This window comes from Kogia breviceps, chromosome 4 (assembly GCF_026419965.1).
Source record: "Kogia breviceps isolate mKogBre1 chromosome 4, mKogBre1 haplotype 1, whole genome shotgun sequence".
Classification (NCBI taxonomy): domain Eukaryota; kingdom Metazoa; phylum Chordata; class Mammalia; order Artiodactyla; family Physeteridae; genus Kogia; species Kogia breviceps.
Genome location: NC_081313.1, coordinates 113,538,017 through 113,561,485, shown reverse-complemented (window position 1 = coordinate 113,561,485; position 23,469 = coordinate 113,538,017). Strand labels below are relative to the sequence as shown.

At 36.0% G+C, this 23,469-nt stretch overlaps 1 protein-coding gene across 3 annotated transcripts in view; it reads right to left on the bottom strand.

Moving 5' to 3' along the window:
- Positions 1-2,541: 2,541 nt before the first annotated feature.
- SMAD5 (SMAD family member 5) overlaps positions 2,542-23,469 on the bottom strand; it is a 51,232-nt gene continuing 30,304 nt past the window's right edge. For 2 of the 3 annotated variants that reach the window (XM_067031673.1, XM_067031674.1), the window contains 3 exons: positions 12,871-13,092; positions 10,850-11,106; positions 2,542-9,190 (listed from right to left, as the gene is read on the bottom strand). In XM_067031673.1, the coding sequence (XP_066887774.1) occupies positions 9,047-9,190; positions 10,850-11,106; positions 12,871-13,092 (623 nt within the window). In that variant the 3' untranslated portion in view covers positions 2,542-9,046. The remainder of the gene's footprint in view (positions 9,191-10,849; positions 11,107-12,870; positions 13,093-23,469) is intronic. The other variant, XR_010840243.1, reaches the window with a different exon arrangement.

Below are 23,469 nucleotides of genomic sequence, written 5' to 3'. Positions count from 1 at the left end.
TATCCTCAGCCTGACATCTAATAGGCCCTCAAATGTTAAACAAATGAACAAACAACCTGATACTGCTCACGTAGGACCAGAAAAAAAATCCAGATATTCGGAAAAACAGGAGTAGAGCCTATTTTTTAAAGTCTCCTTGTTTCTCCATTTCTGTCCCTCCTCCACCCTCCAAAACTGATCAAATAACCCTAACTAGATAGAGACTGAAACCACTAAACTATGTTATAGTTTCGCTTTCCATGAGGACAGGAATGACTCCCTGCGACAGCTCTGCTGCCGAGCCTGAAGCCTGACTTGCAGTAAGCACGCAATAAAGGTCAGGTGAGAGTAAGTGAAGAAGTAAGGACTCACCAGGTTACAGCCTGACTGTTACAACAAAGAGCACTCCCCACCTCCAAGTTTCTTTTCCACATAACCTTCTAAGAGTAGCACCACTCTGTCACCCTCGTCCCTGGGCTCCCGTGTCCACTTTGAGGTGGCCACTCTAGTTCCTGCCATCCTATCTGCATTCTAGCCACAGGGAAGGGGAAAAAAGCAAGAGGGTTCCTCTGTGGAGCATTATGCCAAAATGACACGTATCATTTCTGCTATTATGCCAATGGTCACAGCTTAGTCGCATGACTGGCCACAGCTGAAAGGGAGGCTGGGAAATGTGCTATGCAGCTGGACAGAGGTGTTCAACGATTAAGGAGACAGAAAATGGGTATGGTAATATTAAACAGACAGTAAAAGGACAGCACCTTTCTTTTCATATGAAAATCTTTGCAGGATCCCTGTTCATACATAACGAGTTTGTGCTTGCATTCTTCATCTTCACCTTCACTGCCATCACTAACTTGGCCTAAACAAATTCTGTAAAATTCACAGAATTTTATGTAAAGAAAAGACAACCAAGGGATGTTTACCATTAATCTTAACTAATGTCTGCATAGCCCTTCAAACCCTCCTCTTCTTTTTTCTCCCCCCACAATCACACACGCACTCTCTTCAGCAAAATTAATCTTTTATTCTGAAGTACGAACACAGGTCACTGTTCTGTTTCTCAAAGGCACTGCGTAGGGTGCCCCACCTGAATGCAATTAAAGGCCTGACCCTCAGGCACAACAGCTGGGGATGATATTATGGAATCTAAACCAGGGCACTAAAATCAAACTACAGGGTTCTTAACACTGCCGCCCCTGTAAGCTATGAACTAAAAAGCACACTTCTTTTGTTGTTGTTGTTGTTATTTTCTCTTGTCAAATACATCAAGAAAACTGTGCCCTTTCGATACTCTGGGAAAATATTAAATGTCAACATGTTAAAGCTCCAAGTTGCCTGTTAATTTTGTAGGTTCTCTAAGCAACAATCCAGGAACCTGATAACTTGGGGGCAAAGGTCCAAAAGCTCAAAGAGAAAGAATAAATATGAATGTTCTTAGTTGAGTTTCCCCCTTTCTTCTCCAATGAGGTGGGTAATAAAGAGATCTAATAAAGTACTGAGCTCCAATCCATTCAATTAAGTATTGTCTTATTACATAATTTAAAGCTAAATTCTAGTATAAAAAATCATATCTGGTTTCAGTACTCTCATTCATTCAACAAATATTCGACTGCTTACAATATATCAAAAACTGTTCTAGCAGTGGGAACACATATCTGGCCACAGCTTACATTCCCATGAGGTGACACACTCTATAAACAGGGTAAAGAAATAAAACATGTAGGATGTTGGATGGTGATAAATGCTATGGAGAATGAAGAACATTTTTTTCTTTCTCCTTCTTTTCCAAAGTCTTATTTTCCTTCTTTCTGAAAGCCTTCCCAGATTAATCCCAATTGGCTGCTTCTGTCATTTCAGCACTCTCATTAAAATATGTGGAGAGCTAAGCTTGATGTAATATGTTTTGGAAAGGTCTGCCATTCAACAAAATAAGAGACAGCTCAGAGGACAATGCTCTCTTGGGGATACAGAATTCAAGAAACACTTTGGAACCAAACCAATTTCTCTTAGAACCCTTTCAAAAAAGGAGCTATAGCTTCACCCATAATCAGCTAAATTCTTGTCAAAGAAACGAAAGGACTGATGTAGAATGACTACCTGAATAGTTTAGAAGGATACATGCACAGATGTTTAGTGGTTCACTATTGGTTTGGGATTTTTAGTTCATACTTTTCTGTACTATTAAAATTATCAGCATTTATCTCATATAAAACTATTATTTAAAATGAAATAAAAGGTGACAGGAAAGGGGTAAGAGATTAAGAGAAAGTATAAGAAGGCTTTCAAAAAACAACCCAAACATCAAAAAACTGCCTCACAAAACACCCCTCACAGCAACTATACACACATCCACTTGAAACAATATTGATAATGCAATAATCTTAACCACCAACCTAAATCCTCCTTCCACCCCCATGCAACATACTTTAAGATGGAGATAGTTAAGCAAGGTGCCAAAAGCTCTTCTTTATATTTTCCCTATAGCCCCTTTAAAATACAACCACAAAAAGTGATTTAGACCAAAAGAACACAGGACTTCTTTTTTTTTTTTTTACAAAAGTCAGTTTATTAAAATAGGCTTACAAATTCAACAAAAAACACAGTAATATTGTTAAATGGGGGGAAATACTTTCTTAAAGCCCACTGATAGCCTTCTTATAAATATTTATAAAATATGAATTGCATCAAAACTGCTGTAATATGGAATAGCATTAGCCATTGAGTTCTCATGTCTAAAAGAAAATTGAAGCAGATGTCACAATTGATCCCTGTCACCTGAACTGTCTTGGCTATGGCAATTTGAAAACTAATTATCTTAAATCTGAGAGAAGCCAACAGCACCTCTCACTGTTCACTGAAATCTTTTGCCAGAACGTTTTTAAAGTATGCTTCTAAAACAGTGAAGTTGCTACTAAATGCCTTACACTTGAAATAAAAAATTAAAAAAGCATAAGAAACTGATTTGCAGATACGAATTCTTTTGATGAAGGCTTTTCTCTAAAGAGAATAATGAGAGCTTTTATATTTATTCTTTCAGGTTAAAATATTTAGTTTGGGTTTTTCTAGTGGGGACACGTGGATTTTCACCATCCCCTTCTAATTAGAGTAAGTTTGTATTTCTTGTATATACAACACAGAAGGTGGTAAAAGTAGGCAGGCACTTGGTGGGGATGACAAAACTAATCTGTGATTTTGAACTTCTTTTAAAAGGAGAAAATTAAGAAAAAACAGGCTAATTCACAAAGTGGGTAATCAAGGATTAATCTACTAAGGTCAAGTAGCATGAGAAATAATTCCTCTGATTCAAAGTAGCAGAAATGTAAGAGATGATGGTTATGACAATAATAATAATAAAAGAGTTCTGATGTGGCGGGCACTAAGTACTTTATTTAATCTTCCCCCAAATCCTACAAGTAGACTTTTACTTTACAGATCAGGAAACTGAGGCACAGAGTGGTTAAGCCTAAGGGCACAGAGTTAAGGAAGCTCTGAGGTCCAGGACTCAAATGCAGGCAAGCAGACTCCAAAGCCAGCTCTGCTAACAACTATTCTATCTCTCAATCATCTGGTCAAGACCTCTAATTTTAGATAGAGCTAGGGACGGGAAATTAGTGGTTAAACTAAAAAACCCCAGACTCTAGATTCAAATCCTTTTTCAAAACAAAACTAAACTAACAAAGAAAAACACATCAACTCTCTTATAAACACAACAGAAATATACTGATCCTTCTGAGCAAACCTCATGCTGGGTAGAAAGGCCTAGTATATTCAATTTCTACCGCTAGTGCACAAACAGATAACACAGCCAGTCACAGCAACTGATAATCTCATCCTTTTTTATAACGTCACTCAGTGAAACATGTTAAATCAAAAAAGAATAGCCCCCAAAACAAACAAAAACACACATTAAGCAGATTTTGAGATTTATTAAAATAAAGTATTAGCAAACAATATCCAAAAACAAAGTTCTTAAGAGTTATGGCTTTGAAAAGCACAATATAGTAAAACCTAATACATTTTTATAAGTATCAAAAAGATAACAGAATTGAAGCATGTTGCTAGAATTTCATTTTCTACAACATAAACCGAAGGAGAACAAGTACAAGTAAGAAGCAGACCTAGAGTGCAGCCAGTGATTTGGTCTTTATCATCTGCATATGAAATATATTTTTAAGAGAACATGGGCAGGATTACATACAAATACCCAGTTTTCATGATTACAGTCCTACCCAATTTTAAACATAAGTGATTTTCAAAATGCAACTTTAACCAACCCCGTTGAAAAGAAAATTACTTGCCCAACTATTATCTCCAAGAGTCCCTACAGTTAAAATACTTTATGAATAAATCAAAACAACATAATCTCCAATGGTATTAGAAGGGAAAATCTGACTCTAAAAGATTTCTTCTTTATTTGGCTTGTTTGGCCTCACTGGAGTTTTGTTATAGCTAAAACCAGCTAGTATTAAGAAGGCACTATCTATCAATGGGGTAAAAAAAAAAACTACCTCTAAACAAAATTTCAAACTTTTAAAAAAGTTATCTTCAAATAAATCCTTAAAGGACAATGGTTTATGGCGATTTTAGGAATTTTAAGAACTGAACTATTTGGACGAGAACCACACAAACCTTTTTCACTCTGTCATAAATAACAGAAGAATCCTGCTCTGAGACTAGATCTTTTCAACAGAACAACTCATCACTTGTTTTACAGCAACTGCTACCAGCAAATATTACAGCATAAGCTCTTATTTTTTAAAAAAATTGATATGTAAAATCTTTCTCATTGGTTTTTGTAAATCATCCAATTTTAGGGTAACACCTCAATTATAATAACTGCATTTTAGAAGAGAAGTTTCTATTATGAAAAATCCAATATAACAAAGGCTTGACAAATACTCTTATCTCTTGTAATTAGGACATGCTAAACTTCAATCCAGTGAATTACAAAGAACTAGCTAAATTTCTGTTTAGCAGGTATTGAATAGAATTGTTTACATAGAAGAAATGCCTCAAATTCTCTCTCCATACATGCATCTTCTGTGAGAAGTAAACCTCCCCAGTCCCACCTCTTTTAATGAGGAAAATGCTACTCTCCAGGGGAAACAGGCATCAAACCTGAGATTACCACCCAAAAAGCTGCGCTACTGAATATCTGAGGAGATGCCCATAAACCAATACTTAGGAAAACTCCTGCCAATAAAAATCACCAAACACGGGGCCTTCCTTGGTGGCGCAGTGGTTGAGAGTCCGCCTGCCAATGCAGGGGACACGGGTTCGTGCCCCGGTCCGGGAAGATCCCACATGCCGCGGAGCGGCTGGGCCCGTGAGCCATGGCCGCTGAGCCTGCAGGTCCGGAGCCTGTGCTCCTCAACGGGAGAGGCCACGGCAGTGAGAGGCCCGCGTACCGCAAAAAAAAAAAAAAAAAAAAAAATCACCAAATACTTCTAAAACCACCAGGCTATCTACTACCTTAAAAGATTCTTGCTTATCTAACTGATGGGTATAATGAGGACACACATTCATAATTCCTACCAGAGAGACTGAGGATTTAACTAATAAGACAAGGAAGAGCTCTGACCCTCTTAAAAGTTAATAGGTCCAAAATTTAAATCATCACTGGAAGCTGAATTTAATAATTTTCTAAAGATTTTTCCTTCTTCAGAAAGCATAAAAGATATTAATATATTTTAAGTGGGAGAGTGATAATGATCCAAAGTAATATTAAGCAAGCAACTAGAAAAAGTATAAAGAAATGGAACTAAAAGGGTATAGTAGATGCTCTCTGTAATAGAAATACAACACTTAAACAGGTACTATCAAACTTGAATTTAGAGTTTCTCTGCTACTGGCATGATTTCATTTTTGTATAAACTTTCTCCTTTAAAAGAACACTATTACAGGGGAACTGTTTCCCACAGGTACTCTAAGATAATACTGAAGGTTATATAATGTGAGCCCCAGTCCTTATCTTAACAATAGATTTCAGATCTGAATACTTACTGATCATTTTACATCCTAAAAGAATGTCTTACTCTCAAATGTTATGAAAAGTATAAAATAGCTACACCCTCTTTCCATACTATTAAGTATAACTTATTGAACTACCTATTGACAGTAATCTTACTGTGGATTTCACCTCAGAAATCCAGACAATTCTATTATCATATTGATAGTTTACGTACATAACAAGAAAATGTAAAAAGTGATTTATAGTCTGATATATATATATTTGACATTTAGATTGATGTCTTCCTTAAATTTTCTCTAAAGAAAAAACGTTCACTTCAGTAGATCAGTAACATGCCTACTAGTTTATATTCCATAACGTAAGCCAGGTAATTATGTAGAGATATTAGTCAAATGCACCTCTTATTTTTTTCCAGTCAGTATCTTTTTGTTGCTTTAATACATTATTGAGATTAATTTTGATTCTATTCCTCTTTTTGCATTTGCCAAACTGGTTGTAATTTTATTATTCCCAGACTCTGTCTTTTCAGCTGGCATATATTTATTTAAATGTTGTACATGCTATAAAATGTGATTATTCTGGTTGTGATGATGTTTTCATAAATTTGACTATAAACCATTCTGGAGATTAAATAAAAGCTTAAAACTGTAATTTTATGAAATGGTTTCTTTCAGAGGTGCGTTTTTCATTGGCAGAATTTTACTTAGTTTTTTTAATCTCACTGGCTAATTTTTATTTCCCATCCATTCCTGTACTGAGCATCCTCAGGAATTATAGGACCAGCTGGATTGAATGAAGTTTTCATATAAAACCCAGGGATGTGGAGTTAACAACTTTTAGGAAATACAACAGGCTTATTATACGTCCACATGAAACTCTTACCAGTTAATAGCTTCAGTACTGTCATTCGAGACACAGCTCCTTAGAGAAAACACAGAAAAAGCCAATCACATAAAATCTTGCTAACTCCAAAGGCTGTTACATGAATAAAAACAATTTTTAATTAACTCAGTTGTAAGCATCAATAAAACAATTCAATAGTTTCCACCAGTTCAAGCCCACTGAAGTTGACTACATGTATCTATCTGCCAGTCAACCTAGGTAGTTATTCTACAAATTTGTTCCAAAGATTGTACCATGAGCCTGCTAAGTAAAAGAATGATGTAAATAGCTAAGTTCTATCACTAAGCAAATAAACCTCTTTTGTGTGGCTGACACAATTCTGGAAGATTGAGAATGCATGTCATGTAAAACTTATGTTTAAGGCTCAGGTGACTGTCAGAAAGTTTCCTTTTACTTAGCAAAGGACTGTGAGCTGAAACACATATGGCACTTCGTCTGAGGGAACTAAAACCATCCATTGGCTGCACTTTATAAAAGCAATAAATAATGTTATGGAAAACAAAAGGAACTGCATTCTCCTTTCCTCAAAAAATGCATTTTTTTTCCTCTTAAGAGCAGAAAGGGCAAAGTAGAAAGTCAAATGAAACTAACATTTTAAACAGAAGACTGACATGGCTCCACATATTTTTAAAAGGCACTGGAAAATAAGCTTCTTCTAATAGGTAAGTTAGGTGATTTTTTTTCCAAAATAATGTTTTTGTTCTTCATGCCATAACTAAGTGTCCATTTGACTGCTCCCTAGAAAAAGAGGTTAAGAGTCCTTTACTCAAAGCCCTTAAGCATGACTGATTAAATGAATATTTCAGAGTTTTCATGTCTTTCCTCTCTGAGGATTGTGGAGACTAGTATCCACCTAGGTGCTAAAAAAAAAAAAAATGGAAAAAGAGCACCCATGGTAACTGAGAGAATAGTCTATATTATTTGATATGTGAATGTTTTCAAATCAGCTAGCTCAATTCATTTAAGCATCAGACAGGTGGTCTCATCCTTGGGGCCAGACTGAAGAGGCTCCTATGGCTACAGGACACAGGTCCTTGCATGGGGAAACAGATGCAAGTAAGAGCAATGGGATGAAGTACATGATTTTCCAACATTAATATCATCCTGCAGGGAATTAAAAAGGCACCTTCAATTGGAGCTACAGAATAACAGTCTTATAATCTAGGTTGAAAATACAACAAAAGCTAGAAAAAGCATAACTTCCTATAACTGTAATCTATAAATTGCAGTGTTTAATACAAAAGGGGTACCAAGGAAGCAAGGATGAACATGTAAGTCCAAGTCACTTGAGTGTGTTTCACCAAAGGTTACTCTAAAAACCGTCACCCATCAGAGTGCAAAATAAAAGATTAATGCATGTCAAAATTAGAATTCTTGCAACATTGGCCAAAAGCAGCAAACACAGCTGAACAAGGCCGTGCATGCACTGTCACTAGCTATTAAGTAGTACTTATGACAGATTTGAGTAAATGACATATACTGGAGATCCGTTGTTTGCAATAAGTTTTTTTTAAAAAAGGAAATATTTTACAAAAGATAATATTGAGTGAAGTCACAATACACTGACAAACATTTAGCTGTATTAAATGTAAATTTTATGTCACTTAGAAAACTATCACTTGGCTTTTACTGAACACTACCTGTTAGAGCAGTGCAGTGTTCCTTCAAATAAAAGACTTTTTTTTATAGTTTCTTTTAAGTCCCTACCATATGCTTTTATAAAACAATGGATTACACTTTTTTAAAGTTGGTGGGACTAAGAAACTGGTAAAAGTACAGCTTCTGGAGAATCAAGAATAGAACGGAAAACTCTCGTTGAACACCTTCTTATACTGTTATAATTTTCATCATGTGATGTATTACTTTTCCAAAAAAAATTAACAAATAAAAAAATTTCTGGGACAATAAGGCAAAAAGTACGTTCCAGTTTAAGATCAATGCCAAACTTCTGAACTGGGGCACAATACTCACTCTGCATCTTTCACAACACTTTTGAGAGTTAATCACATGAACATGAATACAAACAGATGTTGATTCATCACAAAAACAAATGTATTGGTCACAATTATGTAGAAAAAAAATAAGCTGTAATATCTGTTTTCCATGTAAGCTCACAGTATCTGTACTGAAATTTTCCCTAAAATTAAAACAAGTCCACTAATAATATAACTGAAAAAGAATACTTCTGCACTATGAAACAGAAGAAATGGGGTTTAGAGGGGAGCCCATCTGAGTGAGGACTTTATCCAGCCACTGAAGAGGCCCATGAAGATGAATCTCAATCCAACATGGGGTGCTGGTAACATCTTGCCGGTGATATTCTGCTCCCCAGCCCTATGAAAATGAACAGATAACACGGCAAGCCACTTTTTAAACTGTCAACCAGTCAAAACCAATTTCAACACACTAACAAAAATAAACTTTAACAGTAGAGATACACAGACATACCTAAAGGAAAAACTATCACAAAACCAATCTTAGCATTCACCATGAAATTAAAAGCAACACAATAGCTGCATCATTATAATAACATATAATCCCTTAATAGAAACCCCTGGAGCAAGATATGTTTCAGAATTCTTTTTTTTTTACTTTTAGGAAGTTAATAATGGTGCAATAACTCATAATTAAAATATTAATATTTCTGCAGTGAGCTATATTCTCTCTTAATGGGATAAGTAAAACTCAAATATAGCCTCATGTAAGTTCACATCAGATTTTGTAAACAAAAAGTTTTTGATTTTCAGGTTTTTTTTGTTTTGTTTTGTTTTTTTTTGTGGTACGCGGGCCTCTCACCGTTGTGGCCTCTCCCATTGCGGAGCACAGGCTCCGGACACGCAGGCTCAGCGGCCATGGCTCACGGGCCCAGCCGCTAGGCGACATGTGGGATCTTCCCAGACCGGGGCACGAACCCGTGTCCCCTACATTGGCAGGCGGATTCTCAACCACTGCGCCACCAGGGAAGCCGGTCAGGGTTTTTTTAAAACATCAGATAAGGCGTTGTAAATCTGATCAATGCATACAAATGTAATTAAAGTGGCAGTCACATATCATTATCCTTTAAGATGGGAAATTACTGGGATGAATTGAGCTAGACCACTTTAGCCTAAAACTCCAGAGTAAAACAGAATTTTTTCACTTCTATTTGCCTGAATTTAACTAGCTCTCTGCTTTACTGCTTACAGTAGTCCTGGCCCAAGAAAAGTAAGCAGCTGTGATGAGGGTGGATTGGGAGACTAAATTGAATATGCAAAAGCCATGTTTCTATAGAAGGCAAGGGAAATGCCTTCAGGGCTATTGATAAACTGCTGCATAAACAGGCCTATAACAAAGCCTATAGCAAGAAAATACTGGGCTGTGGGGCTGTGGGCCAAAAAGAAAAAAAAAACCTACACACAGGATTTGACAATTGCTCTTCTTTGGCTAAATCCTTAAGGAACAAGCAAGTACAGGACAGGCTGCTGAAATATAACACCAAAATTCTTTCTAAATTTTGCTTATGCACCATCATTTGGAATACCAATAAAATTAGGCCAAGAGCAAATGATAAATTTGAAAAGTTCTCCTTAATAACCGAGCTTAAAACAAATAAAACAAATAATTTTAGTATGGTAAAGAATTCTTTACGTCAACCTAATGGGATCTAATAATGATTGAAACTGCTGAAGCTAAGGTACTTAAAAAGCAATTTTAATATTAAATGCTTTCTAGCAATTTAGTCTTTAACTGAAATTATTTTATAAACTCAGCCCCTATTCAATATCAATATCAATATTGAGCACTTTATAATGTCTGGATTATAAAATAAAATCTTAGACCAATCATGTGGTTTAAGTTATAAATTCAAGAATTTTATTTAAAAACCTATTAAATGAGGTAAAAAATAGTTACTACCTTTCATTAAACAAAGACTTTTAAAAATTATAACCTACAGACATATAATATACAGATTTACAGTGACTCAAATTAAGCTACAGGTCGCAACCCACTCACCTTGACAAAACTCATTCGAATGGTACACATTTTGGTGAGCTCATATACTGCCTCAAATCCATGGTTGACAGACTGAGCCAGAAGCTGGGCAAACTCTTGATTGTTAAAAATTTTGAGGCTGCAGCTGCTGGGAATCTTACAGACAGTGGTAGGATGAAAGCCATGATGAAAGTTGCAGTTCCTACTCTGTACAAATATGCTGCTGTCACTGAGGCACTCTGCATACACCTCTCCACCAACATAGTACAGATGAACACCTTAAAAAGACAGGCATTACAAGAGTAAACTTAACAAAGCAGTATAATGAAATCAAGGAAGTTGTATGAGGTGCAACCAAGAATAATTACTAAACTATAGCAAGTCTTCAGACAGAAGCTACCACTAGATGGCCTTATGCTGCCAAAGATAATCAAGAGGTTAATGTGCCTAAATCTAAAATGATCCTCAAATAACTAAGACTTAAGCCTCAAGTTGGCAGCATATTAGGTTATCAGTTCTCAGGGTTTTTTTTTTTTCCTTTTCCAACAATCATTTATCATTTCTATGAAAGAAAGCAATGGCAAAAAAAAAAATCCCCCCAAAAGCACCTTATGATGATGAGTTCTTTCAAAGGAATTCTTAGTGCTATCAACTATCATGAATAGTTGTTTGGCAAATGTTTTGCACCCTTTTTGCTAATGGAAAGGTCTGCAGCATTTAATTTAAAAAAAAGCTAAGTCACATGTAATTTCATGTCATAAGAAAAGCCTTTAAATGGCAGATTTATTTTACTTTCCTTTAAAAAAATGTTTTGGGTATTTAAAATATATATAAATAATATATGAATGTTCAATATTTAAAAATTCAAATTATATAGCTAGAGCTGAAGTTGTTCCCAACTTTTCTCTACTGCAAATAGTACTAAAAAGACCATCGTAGTACACACATGTGAGTCACAGACTGGTTCAGGCTATGACATTAAAAACTATGTTTTGCTTCTGGGCAAATAAAAATGAGCCGTGGAAGAAAGGATCCTAGAACTGTATACAGGGAAAAAAGAGAAAAATGATTCTAGAATTTAAGAATTCACCAAGTAGATTTCTCTTAAATTATTCTACTGCAGAATGAAAAATCAATGCATAGAAGTGAGACATTTTACCTAAAAAATCATGGCAAGTTGACAGTTCAGTCAAAAAAGAATGGAAACTTTCTTTCCAACTTATTTTTGGACATAGTATTTTTCTGAATCTCTTCTATAAGAAATCATATTACAATTAAAGTTATTTACCTTTTGTTCCTAATTTGGACCAAGACTTTCTCAAGTCAAAGAAGTAAAAAGTAGCAAGTGGTAAAAAACAAAACTTCTTAAAAGAGAGGCAAACAGCTCTACCTGGGATAGGTTTCCTTTCTGACCACTTGATGCATGAGACATTTCACTGCAATGTGAAAAGTTCCTTGTTTGCTGTGGCAACTATCTTGTAGGATGAATTATAAATAAAGCCCTGTTACCTGAATTTAAACGGTGGGAAAAGTGGCAGTGAAGCCATTGAAGACTTATATCATTCAAACTGGATTTCCTACCAGTAACCCTGCTCCTCCAACATAATGGAAATTCTTTCATCAACCCAAAATATTCTACAAATATCATAATTAAAAAATGTTAATCCTTCACTAGCATTCATATAGTCTACAAATATTTCTTGTGTATGTACTATGAGCCAGGCATCGTTCTAGTTGCTGAAGATATTGTTGTGAACAACGCAAATTTCTGTATAGCTTGTATTTCAGTCAAAAAGACTGAAAATGAAAAAAATAAACACAGAATAGTATAATTTCAGACCCTAAGTACTATGAAGAAAAAATAGGTAGGATAAAGAAAAGAAGTCTGTCTTTACTTAATACATTCTTCAACATCTCCAACTTGAGGGCAGGACCATGCCTTAAGCTTCTTTGTATGCCCCAGAACCTTACACAATGCAGACTACATAGCAAGCACAACAAATGACTGAATTCAATTGAATGTAAGAAAATGACAAAATTACCTTTTCCAATATGTCGCCTAGTGTTTTCAATTGTTGAATTACGATTAACATTTGACAACAATCCCAAGCAGAATCTACTTTTGTTATTTGAAGGGTCTGTGAATCCATCTACTAACACACTAGTAGAAGATGCATGAAAAGCTTCCCCAACACGATTGTTTAATTCATAGTAGACAATTGAACACCAATGTTTGGGCTCTTCATAGGCAACAGGCTGTACATCTGTGAACAAACCAGACAGAAAAAATGTTTAATGATTATCAGAAATTCCAGACTCTGTGTTTCCTTTAACCCAACCCAAGCACTATATGAAAAAGAAAATTTTCAGATATTTCACTTAAGTCTCACTGTCCTTCCTGACTTTCAGTCTGTTTGTATGTTTGTTTTCAAAAAAACAAACATCAGAAATGCCTTGATCATAACAATTTTCAAAATCATACATATACACGGATAGCAACATCACATTTTAAGTTATTTTTCTAGCAGAATCTAATCCAGGTTTAAATTTGAGATGACAAACCTCTGCTTCAGCAAACTGAAAGAATTAACTATACCAGTATCTGTAAAATTATTTTAAATAAAAATTTGAACTAAAAAACTAAGTAAGGCTCTTAGCAAATAGGAATAGAGGGGAACTTCAACTTGAGATAAAGAACATTTACAAAAAACTTACAGCTAATGTCATACTTAATGGTAAAAAACTAGAAGCTTTTCTGCTAAGATCAGTAACAAAGCAAGGATGTGCTCACCACTCCTTTACAACAACACACTGGAAATCCTAGCTAATGCACTAAGACAAGAAAAGGAAATAAAAGGTATACAGATTGAGAAGGAAGACATAAAACTGTCTGTTTACAAATGACAAGATTGTCTATGCAGAAAATCTGAAATGACTGACAAAAAAACTCCCAGAACTGATGAGTACTTATAGCAAGGCTGCAAGATGTAAGGTTAATATACTAAAGTAAATCACTTTCCTATACTAGCAATGAACAAGTAGAATTTGAAATTTAAAATTCATTACCATTTATATCAGCACTCAAAAAATGAAATATTTAGGTAAAAACCAAACAAAATAGATATAAAATCTATATGAGGAAACTATGAAACTCTAAAGAAAGAATTCAAAGAAAAACTAAATAGAGATATAGTCCATGTTCATGTATAGGAAACCTCTATATTCTCAAGATGTCAGTTCTTCCCAACATGATCTACAGAGTCAATGAAATCCCAATAAAAATCCGAACACATCATCTTGTGGATATTGATAAAATGATCCTAAAGTTTACATGAGCAGGCAAAAGACCCAGAACAGCCAACACAATATTGAAAAACAAAACTAGAAGACTAACACTATCCAACTTAAAGACTCACTATAGGGCTTCCCTGGTGGCGCAGTGGTTGAGAGTCTGCCTGCCGATGCAGGGGTCACGGGTTCGTGCCCCGGTCCGGGAGGATCCCACATGCCGTGGAGCGGCTGGGCCCGTGAGCCATGGCCACTGAGCCTGCACGTCCAGAGCCTGTGCTCCGCAATGGGAGAGGCCGCGACAGTGAGAGGCCCGCGTACCACAAAAAAAAAAAAAAAAAAAAAAAAAAAGACTCACTATAACGCTAGAGGAATCAAGACAGTGTGGTATTGGCAAAAGAAGAGATCAAAGGAACAGACTAGAGAGCCCAGAAATAGAACCACATAAATATAGTTAACCGATCTTTAATGAAGGATCTTGGTTACTTCCCCAATAATAGATAAAAGAAAGTCTTTCCAACAAATGGTATAAGAACAACTGACATTCACAGGCAAAAAAAAATGAATCTAGACACAGTATCTTACACTATTCATGAAAATTACCTCAAAAATGGATCACAGACCTATGATACAAACTATAAAATTCTAGAAGATAGCAGAGGAGAATATCTAGATGACCTTGAATATGGTGATGGCTTTTTAGATACAACACCAAGGCACCATCAAAAGAATGAGAAGACAAGCTACAGAAAGGGAGAATATATTTGCAAAAGACACATTTGGTAAAGGACTGTTACACAAAATATACAAAGAACTCTTAAAACTCAACAAGAAAATGAACAAGGTAATGAGAAAAACTGGTCAAAGACATGAACAGACACCTCACTGAAGAAGATATACACATGGCAAATAAACATATAAAAAGATGCTCCACATTACATGCCATCAGGAAAATGCAAATTAAAATTGCAAAGAGACACTACTACACAATCATTAGAATGACCAAAATCCAAAGCACTGACAACACCAAATGCTGGTGAAGATGAGGAGCAACAGAAACTCTCATTCACTGCTGGTGAGAATGTAAAATGGTACAGCCACTTTGGAAGACAGTCTGTTGACCTCTTACAAAACTAAACAAACTTTTACCATACAATCCAGCAAATGTGTTCCTCGGTATTTACCTAAAGGAGTCAAAAACTTATGTCCACACAAAAACTGCAGAGAGATGTTTATAGAAGCTTTATTCATAACTGTTAAAACTTGAAAGCAACCAAGATATCCTTCAACAGGTGAATGGATAAATAAACTGTGGTACACCAGACAATGGAATATTATTCAACACTAAAAAGAAATGAGCTATCAAGCCATGAAAAGACATGGCTGGTGGGGGACTTAAATGTATATTACTAAGTGAAGAAGCCAATCTGAAAAGGCTACATACTGTAAGATTCCAATTACAAGACATCTGGAAAAGGCAAAACTATGGAGACAAAAAGATCAGTGGTTGCCAGGGGTTAGGAGAGAGGGAGGGATGAAAAGGCAGAGCACAGAGGATTTTTAGGGCAGTGAAACTATTCTACATGATACTATAGTGATGGCTACATGTCATTATTCATTTGTTACAACCCAAAGAATGTTAATACAAAAAATGAATCCTAATGTAAATTACAGAATGGTAGTTACCAAGGGGGTAAGCTGAGGGGGAATGGGGAGTCATTATTTAATAGGTACAGAGTTCTATTTGAAATGATGAAAAAGTTCTGAAAACGGATAGGAGTGATGGTTTGCAGAATACTGTGGATGTACTCAATGCTACTGAATTGTACACAACAGAGCCCCCAAAGTATAAGAAGCAAAAACTAACAGAACTAGAAGTGGAAATAAATAATTTAACAGTAGTAGCTGGGGACTTCAATCTCCCACTCTCAATAATTGATAGAACTATCAGAAAGAAAATAAGCAAGGATACAGAAGATCTGAACACTACTGACCAGCTCCATCTAAGCAAAATCCAGAGATCCTATGACACCCTATGACATCAGAATATACAATTTTTTCAAAGGCACATGGAGTATTGTCTAAAAGAGACTATATATTTTGCCAAGGGTTGGCAAACCTTTTCTGCCCACCCAAATGGGCAAATCCAGCAACAACATATAAAAAGGATTATACACCATGACCAAGTGGGTATGCAAATACCTTAGGTTTTGCAGGCCACATACTATCTGTCATATATCCTTCCTCTTCTTAACAATTCTTTAATAATCTAGAAACCATTCTTAGGTCACAGGCTATACAAAAACAAGCATAAAACAAATCTCAACAAATTTAAAGAACTGAAATCATACCAAATATGTTCAAAGCACACAACAGAATTAAATTAGGAATCAACAACAAAAAGAAATTTGGGAAATCTTGAAATATTTGGAAATTGATCAACATGCTACTAAATAATCCATGGGTCAAAGAAGAAACCACAAGGAAAATTTTAAAATATTTTCAACTGAATAAAAATAAAGACAAACAAAAATAAAAATTTATGGGATGCAGTTAAAGGTGTGATTAGAGGGAAATAAATAGTTTTTAACACCCATATTAGAAAAGAAACAACTCAAATTAATAATGTAAGATTCAGAAACCATAAAAAGAAAAGTAAACTAAAAGTAAACTTGCATTCTTCAAAGCAAGAAGAATGAAGGAAATAAAGATTAGAGTGGAATTCAATGGAAGAGGGAAAAGTTGTCATGCAAAAGATAAACAAAATTGACAATCCCTTAACTAAACTGACAGAAAAAAAGAACATGACACAAACTACCAAAATCAGGAATTAATACATCACTACCAACTCCTACAGAAATTAGAGAGATTATAAAGGATACTATAAAAAAATTTATGCCAAATTAGATAATTTAGATGAAATGGACAAACTTCCAGAAAGACACAAATTACCAAAATTGACTCAAGAAAAAACAAACTCTGAATAGGCCAATATAATAACTAAAGAAACTGAATCGATTATTTAAAATCTTCCCACAAACAGAAGTCCAAACCGAAATGGCCTCACTGGTAAATTCTACCACATATTTAAAGAAGAAATAATACTAATACTTCAAAAACTCTTCCAAATATAGGAGGGAACACTTCCCAACTCATTCAGTGAGGCCATTATTACCTGACAGCAATACCAAAGACATCACAAGAAAATTACAGACCAATATCCCTCATGATTATACATGCAAAAATACTCAACAAAATATTAGTAAACCTAACCAAGCAATATATAAAAAAGGATTATACACCGTGACCACATGGGTTTTATCCTAGGAATACAAGGTTGGTTTAACATCAGAAAATCAGTTCATGTAATACACCTTATTACTAGAAAAAAAGAACAAAAAACTCACATGATCATCTCAGTAGATGCAGAGAAAGCTTTTGACAAAATCCAACATTCATTCATGATAAAAATTCTCAATCTAGGAATAGAAGAGAACTAACAGTTTGCTGGCTAGACTCTCTAGAACAATACTGAACAGAAGTAATAAAAGCTGACATCACTGTCTTATTCCCAATTATAGGTGGAGAGTAATTCAGTTTTTTATCATCAATTATGATAGCTATAGGTTTTTCATATATGCCCTTTAATAATAAGAGAGAAGGAGAAGTTAAACGCATTCAGATTGGATAGGAAAAAATAATACTATTCTTTATTCATGGATGACATGCTCCTATATTTAAAAGACCTTAAGGAATCCACATATGCACACACAAAAAAACCTACCACTAGAACTAATAAATGAATTCAGCAAGGTTTCAGGTTACAAGATTAATATACACAAATCAACTGTTTTTTTTAATTAAAAAAACTTTATTTTAATAGTGACCAATAGAAATTTATTTCATTAGTTAGACCTGAAACCACTGCATTAATGCCATTTTGAAACTAACCTTCCAGGGATTTAATACAGTTCTTTAACAATAGAACTTGGTTCATTCACTACTTAAGACATGATTATTTAAATTAAAGTTAATTGGTTTCCTTACTCTCCTTTAGGGCTTTAGGCTCAGAACATTTCTATTAGAAAAATCTAATTTGTCTCAAGTTCCTATTTCTAAATTTTAGAGTGGTTAAAATGCTCTTATATTTTAAATCTTTGTAGCAAAAATTATGTCTAAAATTACAGCTCAAACTGGCAAAGCAATTAAAGATGCAGGTGATGCAAGTCTTTTTTTAAGTCTTGTTCATACAGTTTTACTGAGATACATTGACATATGGCACTGTATAAGTTTAAAGTATACAGCATAATGATTTGTCTTACATACATCATGAAACGATTATCACAATAAATTTAGTGAACACCCATCAACTCATACAGACACAAAATTAAAGAAACAGAAAAAAACTTTTCTTGTGATGAGAACTCTTAGGATTTACTCTCTTAACTTTGTATATAACATACAGCAGTGTTAACTACATTTATCACGTTGTACGTTATATCTCTAGTACTTAGTTATCTTATAACTGGAAGTATGTGCCTTTTTTTTTTTGGCGGTACGTGGGCCTCTCACTGTTGTGGCCTCTCCCATTGCGGAGCACAGGCTGCGGACGCACAGGCTCAGTGGCCATGGCTCACGGCTCACGGGCCCTAATGGTGTCTTTTGAAGCACAAAAGTTTTTAATTTTGATGAAGTTATTTTTTTTTGGATTATGCTTTTGGTGTTACATCTAAAAAATCTATGTCTATCCCAAGGTCATAAAAATTATTCTCCTGTGTTTTCTCCTAGAAGTTCTTTAGCTCTTATATTTAGGTCTATGATTCATTTTGAGTTAAGGTTTTCGTATGTTAAGGTTCTAAATTCATCTTTGTGCAAGTAGATATCCAGTTGGTTCTAGCACTGTTTGTTGAAAAGAGTATCATTTCTCCACTGAATTGTCTTGGCATCTTTTTCAGAAATCATTTGACTATAAATTTAAGAGTTTATTTCAGGACTCTCAGTTTTATTCATTGATCTGTATGTCTATACCTCATTGTCTTGATTACTAGTTTTTTTTTTTTTTTTTTTTTTTTTGCGGTACGTGGGCCTCTTACTGTCGCGGCCTCTCCCATTGCGGAGCACAGGCTCCGGACGCGCAGGCTCAGCGGCCATGGCTCACGGGCCCAGCTGCTCCGTGGCATGTGGGATCTTCCCGGACCGGGGCCCGAACCCACGTCCCCTGCATCGGCAGGCGGACTCTCAACCACTGTGCCACCAGGGAAACCCATGATTACTAGTTTTATAGTAAGTTTTGAAAACAAGAAGTGTTAGTCCTCCAACTTTGTTCTTCTTTTTAAAAATTGGCAATTCTGCATTCTTTGCATATTTTCATATCATTTTAATATCAGTTTGTCAATTTCTGTCCCCCACCAAAACTCTTCCTTGGACTTTGATAGAAGTCACGTTGAATCAACTTGGGGAGATTTGCTGTCCTCTTCTAGTACACAGACATGGAATGTTTCTCTTTTCTTTTTAAATTTATTGCTAAGTGAGTGGAAGAATTTTTTAATTTCAAGTTTGGATTCTTCATTGGTAGATAGAAATAAAATTGATTGGATGAAGGCAGTCAAAAGGCACATACAGGGCTTCCCTGGTGGTGCAGTGGTTGAGAGTCCACCTGCTGATGCAGGGGACACGGGTTCGTGCCCCGGTCCGGGAAGATTCCACATGCCGTGGAGCCGGCTAGGCCTGTGAGCCATGGCCGCTGAGCCTGTGCGTCCAGAGACTGTGCTCCGCAACGGGAGAGGCCACAACAGTGAGAGGCCCACGTACCGCAAAAAAAAAAAAGACACCGTTAAGAAAATGAAAAGACAATCCACAGATTGAGAGAAAATATTTGCAAATCACATATCTGATAAAGAACTACTATCCAAAATATATATAGAACCCTTAAAACTCAATAATAAGACAAACAAAGGACTTCTATCCAAAATATATACAGTACTCTTACAACTCAACAATAAGACAAACAACCCAATTTAAAAAATAAGGCAAAAGATTTAAATAAGCCAAAGAAGATACATGAATGACTAGGTACATTAAAAATGTTCAAAATCATTACTCATTAGGGAAATACAAATTAAAACAAATGAGACACCACTTCACACACATCAGCATAACTATAATCAAAAAGATAAAAAATAACAAGCATTAGGAGGATATGGAGAAACTAGAACCCTCACATGGTACTGGTAAAAATGTAAAATGGTGCTCTCACTTTACAGTAATTTGGTAGTTTCTCTTAAATACTTAAATTTACCCTGTGACGCAGAAAAATAAAAACAAAGACCTATCTGCAAATGTTGATTACAGCATTGTTCATGCTAGCCAATAACTAGAAACAATTCAAATGTCCATCAACAGATAAATGGGTAAACAAAATGTGGTATATCCATACAATAAAATACTGTTCAGCAATAAAAAGGAACATTATTGATACATGGTGCAACATGGAAAACAATGCATTTTGTGATTCTATTTATATGAAAAGTTCCGAAAAGGCAAATCTACAGGTACAAAAAACAGATTAGAAGGTTCCTGGAGCTGGGGATAGGAGGGGATAGACTGCAAATAGGCACAAGGGATATTTTTAAAGGGTTATGAAAATGTTCCCGAACTAGATTGTGGTGATAGTGTAAAACTTTACACATTTACTAAAAATCACCTAATCATACACGTAAAATGGATAAATTTTATGGTATATAAATTATTACTGGTTCAAGATGGTGGAGAAGGACATGCGCTCACTCCCTCTTGTGAGAGCACCGGAATCACAACTAACTGCTGAACAATCACCAAAAAAGATACCCCACATCCAAAGACAAAGGAGAAGCCACAATGAGATGGTGGGAGGGGTGCAATCACAATAAAATCAAATCCCATAACTGCTGGGTGGGTGACTCACAAAGTGGAGAACACTCATACCACAGAAGTCCACCCACTGCAGTGAAGGTTCTGAGCCCCACATCAGGCTTCCCAACCTGGGGGGCTGGCAACGGGAGGAGGAATTCCTAGAGAATTAGGCTTTGAGGGCTGGCGGGATTTGATTACAGGACTTCGACAGGATTGGGGGAAAGAAAGACTCTACTCTTGGAGGGCACACACAAAGTAGTGTGTGCATCGGGACCCAGGGGAAAGAGCAGTGACTCCATAGGAGACTGAACCAGACCTTCCTGCTAGTGTTGGAGGGTCTCCTGCAGAGGCGGGGAGGGGGTGGCTGTGGTTCACCGTGGGGACAAGGACACTGGCAGCAGAAATTCTGGCAAGTACTCATTGGCGTGCGCCCTCCTAGAGTCCACCATTAGCCCCACCAAAGACCCAGGTAGGCTCCAGTGCTGGGTCACCTCAGGCCAAACAACCAACAGTGAGGGAACCCAGCCCCACCCATTAGTAGACAAGCAGATTAAAGTGTTACTGAGCTCTGCCCACCAGAGCAACATCCAGCTCTACCCACTACCAGTCCCTCCCATCAGTAAACTTGCACAAGCCTCTTAGGTAGCCTCATCCACCAGAAGGCAGACAGCAGAAGCAAGAAAAACTACAGTTCCGCAGCCTGTGGAAGGAAAACCACATTCACAGAAAGACAGACAAAATGAAAAGGCAAAGACTTTGTACCAGATGAAGGAACAAGATAAAACCCCAGAAAAACAGATAAATGAAGTAGAGATAGGCAACGTTCCAGAGAAAGAATTCAGAATAATGATAGTGCAGATGATCCAGGACCTGGGAAAAAGAATGGTGGCAAAGGTCGAGAAGATGCAAGAAAAGTTTAACAAAGACCTAGAAGAATTAAAGAACAAACAAACAGAGATGAACAATACAATAACTGAAATGAAAAATACATTAGAAGGAATCAATAAGACACTGATGAAAGATATTAAAGATGATATAAACAGATGGAGAGATATAACATATTCCTGGATTGGAAGAATCAACATTGTGCAAACGACTCTACCACCCAAAGCAATCTACAGATTCAATGCAATCCCTATCAAACTACCAATGGCATTTTTCACAGAACTAGAACAAAAAATTTCACAATTTGTGTGAAAACACAAAAGACCCCGAATAGCCAAAGAAATCTTGAGAAAGAAAAGCGGAGCTGGAGGAATCAGGCTCCCTGACTTCCACCTATACTACAAAGCCACAGTAATCAAGACAGTATGGTACTGGCACAAAAACAGAAATATAGATCAATGGAACAGGACAGAAAGTCCAGAGATAAACCCACGTACATATGGTCACCTTATTTCTGATAAATAAGGCAAGAATATACAATGGAGAAAAGACAGCCTCTTCAATAAGTGGTGCTGGGAAAACTGGACAGCTACAATGTAAAAGAATGAAATTAGAACACTCCCTAACACCACACACAAAAGTAAACTCAAAATGGATTAAAGACCTAAATGTAAGGCCAGACACTAAAACTCTTGGAGGAAAACATCGGCAGAACACTCTATGACATAAATCACAGCAAGATCCTTTTTGACTCACCTCCTAGAGAAATGGAAATAAAACCAAAAATAAACAAATGGGACCTAATAAAACTTAAAAGGTTTTGCACAGCAAAGGAAACCATAAAAAAGATGAAAAGACAACCCTCAGAATGGGAGAAAACAGTTGCAAATGAAGCAACTGACAAAGGATTAATCTCCAAAATTTACAAGCAGCTCATGCAGCTCAGTATCAAAAAAACAAAAAACCCAATCCAAAAATGGGCAGAAGACCTAAATAGAAATTTCTCCAAAGAAGATATACAGACTGCCAACAAACACATGAAAGAATGTTCAACATCACTAATTATTAGAGAAATGCAAATCAAAACTACAATGAGGTATCACCTCACATCAGTAAGAATGGCCATCATCAGAAAATCTACAAACAGTAAATGCTTGGGAGGGTGAGGAGAAAAGGGAACCCTCTTCCATTGTTGGTGAGAATGTAAATTGATACAGCCACTATGGAGAACAGTATAGAGGTTCCTTAAGAAACTAAAACTAGAACTACCATACGACCCAGCAATCCCACTACTGGGCATATACACTGAGAAAACCGTAATTCAAAAAGAGTCATGTACCACAATGTTCACTGCAGCTCTATTTACAATAGCCAGGACATGGAAGTGTCCATCGACAGATAAATGGATAAAGAAGATGTGGGACATATATACAATGGAACATTACTCAGCCATAAAAAGGAACGAAATTGGGTAATTTGTAGAGACGTGGGTGGATCTAGAGACTGTCATACAGAGTGAAGTAAGTCAGAAAGAGAAAAACAAATATCGTATATTATTGCATGTACATGGAACCTAG